Source organism: Chiloscyllium plagiosum, chromosome 9 (genome assembly GCF_004010195.1).
Source record: "Chiloscyllium plagiosum isolate BGI_BamShark_2017 chromosome 9, ASM401019v2, whole genome shotgun sequence".
Classification (NCBI taxonomy): domain Eukaryota; kingdom Metazoa; phylum Chordata; class Chondrichthyes; order Orectolobiformes; family Hemiscylliidae; genus Chiloscyllium; species Chiloscyllium plagiosum.
In genome coordinates, this window is record NC_057718.1 from 25,055,050 (window position 1) to 25,058,340 (window position 3,291).

The 3,291-nt window shown below is 39.1% G+C and overlaps 1 protein-coding gene across 4 annotated transcripts in view; it reads right to left on the minus strand.

Moving 5' to 3' along the window:
- Positions 1-1,003: 1,003 nt before the first annotated feature.
- The window catches only part of fh (fumarate hydratase), a 41,163-nt gene continuing 38,875 nt past the window's right edge, over positions 1,004-3,291 (minus strand). For all 4 annotated transcript variants that reach the window (XM_043695586.1, XM_043695588.1, XM_043695589.1 and 1 more), the window contains exons 9-10: positions 1,869-2,022; positions 1,004-1,213 (exon numbers count right to left, since the gene is read on the minus strand). In XM_043695586.1, the coding sequence (XP_043551521.1) occupies positions 1,071-1,213; positions 1,869-2,022 (297 nt within the window). In that variant the 3' untranslated portion in view covers positions 1,004-1,070. The remainder of the gene's footprint in view (positions 1,214-1,868; positions 2,023-3,291) is intronic.

Here is a 3,291-nt window from a genome sequence, read left to right on the forward strand (position 1 = left end):
CTGTTTCTGTGTTTCTTAGCATTGCTGTTATCTTCAAAAATCCAAGGCACATAGAAAATTGATCTGAACGCATAAAATACAATGGTTATCATTCTACATTCAGTGCCATGTGTACTTGTTTCATGTTCCAAACCTCAAAGCCACAACAAGCACATATCATTCTTTCAACATGTTGCAGTTAAGACCAAATTTAGAATGTTTGGGTTGCTGATCCCAAAAACACCAAGACTATTAAAACTTTAAAAATCACAAACTTGTGCAGATACATACAAATATATGAACTAGGAACCAGAGTAGGCCACTCAGCACTTTAAGCCTGCTCTGCCTCAATAAGATCATGATTGATCGATTGTAATCTCAACTCTCCATTTCTTCATATCCCTGATAGTCTTTCATTCCCTTAATAATCAAGAATCTAGCAATCTCTGCCTTAAAAACATGAAAACATTCTGCACCCACTGCCTTAAAGGAAGGGAATTCCAATGACTCTGAACCCTCAGAGAAAAAAAATGTTCCCTCATCTGTCTTAAATAGGAGACACCTTATTTTTAAACTATGACCCCTAGTTTTAGATTCTCCCACAAGAGAGAATATCGTTTTAACACCCGGTCAAGTTTCCTCAGGATCTTTTTTGTTTAATTAAGTCACCTCTGATTTTTCCAAATTTCATAGGAAACAGGCCTAGCTGTCTCGCCTTCCTTCATAAGGAAATACAACACATTCTTAAATGATCAGATAAATCATACACAGCAATTCATTGCCATGTTGTTTAATATACTCTGGTTATGAAATGCAGTTTAGATTTATCCAAAGCATGTAGAAAGGTTTTACGCTCAGGTACATCTGTTCATTTAGCCACACACATTGCAGAAATAAAAAGAAATAGTGGATACTATTCATATGAACTCAAAAGTTAAGAGGAAAAGTTGTGGAGAATAAAGTTTGTGCATGGCAATGAATTCTGGACACAACAATAAAGATTGCACAGTAGGACTGCAGCTGGCAGTTTTCAAAAATAAAGTTTATTTTCCATTACTGTAGACCAATGAGAGCTTAAGTATTGTTAAATATTACTTGGGGCCAAGCATTTCACTTGGTTTGACCCACTGTTCAAATTGCTCTGGTGTAAGGTATCCCAACTTGACTGCCATCTCTTTTAATGTTGTACCTTCTTTGTGGGCTGCCTTGGCAATCTTTGCTGCTTTGTCATAACCTGCAAGTAGAAACATAAATAGTTATTCCTTGGTTACAAATAATCCAGAATTATTCCAATTTTACGAGAACCCCACAGAGCAATTCATGCAAATATACTTCATTCTCAACTGCCTATAGTCAAAAACAAAATGCTCAAATTTGTTGATCATAAATATAAACTGAAGAATGAGGGGGGTTCTCAATTCAAACTTCAAATCACACAAGGCATCATCCATTCTGGTACAATGCGGGCTATGAAACGTGGGAACCAACTTACTGGTTGCCAATAATCAACTTCCCTCAATCCTTCATGCTGAACATCACCTGGAGAATGCACTGAGTGTATGTGTTCCAAACAGAGAACGTACATATTCAAAACTGACTGACTGAGTTGACTTAATCGTAACAGACTGAACCTAACAAGACCTCAAAGACATATCTGCAGACTGATTTTTGTTTCAAATCAACAACACTACTTAGTAAAACCAAAAGGACGGTGGATGCTGGAAATCAGAAACAAAAACAGAAATTGCTTGAAAAGCTCAGCAGGTCTGGCAGCATCTGTGGAGAGAAATCAGAGTTAACGTTTCTGGTCCAGTAACCCTTCCTCAGAACAGCTATTTCCCAAAGTAAAAACAAAAGCAATAATATCCATTTACAGACTACTGTCTTACCAATATGTGGGTTAAGTGCTGTCACCAACATTAGTGATTCATTCATTAACTTGTCAATTCTTTGTGTGTTAGCCTGAATTCCAACCACACAGTGGTCTGTGAAGGATACACATGAATCTCCAATCAGTTGGGCTGAATTAAGCACATTTTTGATCTGAAAGAGAGGAACAAATATATTGAAACATCTTGGTTAGAAAATGCAACAAATGTAAAGAACTGAACATTGCTCATTTTTTGTGTCCCCATCAAATTTATCCAAATCAGGGATGATGACTGATGAGATGAGAAACACCTCTTCCTTCCCCAACACTATGTTGTCTTAAAAATAAAGGGATCGTAAAGACAGACTGACGGGCAGAGGGGGTGGGGTGGCCATGTTGGTAAGGGATGATATTCAGTCCCTTGCGCGGGGGGACCTAGAATCAGGGGATGTCGAGTCAGTATGGATAGAGTTGAGAAATTCTAAGGGTAAAAAGACCTTCTTGGGAGTTATCTACGGGCCCCCAAACAGTACTCTGGATGTCGGATGCAAGTAGAATCAGTAGCTGAAATTGGCCTGTCGCAAAGATGTTACTACAGTTGTTATGGGGGATTTCAACATGCAGGTTGACTGGGAGAATCAGGATAGTATTGGACCTCAAGAAAGAGGCTTTGTGGAGTGCCTTCGAGATGGATTCTTAGCACAGCTGGTGCTGGAGCCTACCAGGGAGAAGGCAATTCTGGATCTGGTATTGTGCAACGAACCAGAATTGATTAGGGACCTCGAAGTGAAGGAGCCATTGGGGAGTAGTGACCATAATACATTAAGCTTCAATCTGCAAGTTGAGAGGGAGAGGGTACAATCAGAAGTGACAATATTTCTGTTGAATAAAGGGAACTATGGAGCTATGAGGGAGGAGCTGGCCAAAGTTCAATGGTGCAATACCTTAGCAGAAATGACAGTGGAGGAACAATGGCAGATAATTCTGTGTATAATGCAGAAGATGCAGGATCAGTTCATTCCAAAAAGGAAGAAAGATCTTAGGAGGAGGCATGGGTGGCCGTGGCTGACGAGGAAAGTTAAGAAACATATAAAGTTAAAAGAGAAAAAGTATAACATAGCAAAGATAAGTGGGAAAGCGGAGGACTTGGAAGCTTTTAAAAAACAACAGAGGATTACTAAGAAGGAAATACGCAGAGAAAAAAATGAGGTATGAAGGTAAACTGGCCAAAAATATAAAGGAGAATGGTAAAAGCTTTCTTAGGTATGTGAAAGGCAAAAAAAATGGTTAAGTCTAAAATTGGGCCCTTGAAGACAGAAACAGGGGAATATATTACGGGGAACAAAGAAATGGCAGAAGAATTGAATTGGTACTTCAGATCTGTGTTCACTGGGGAAGACACAAACAATCTCCCTGAGGTAACAGTGGCTGAAGGCAGAACT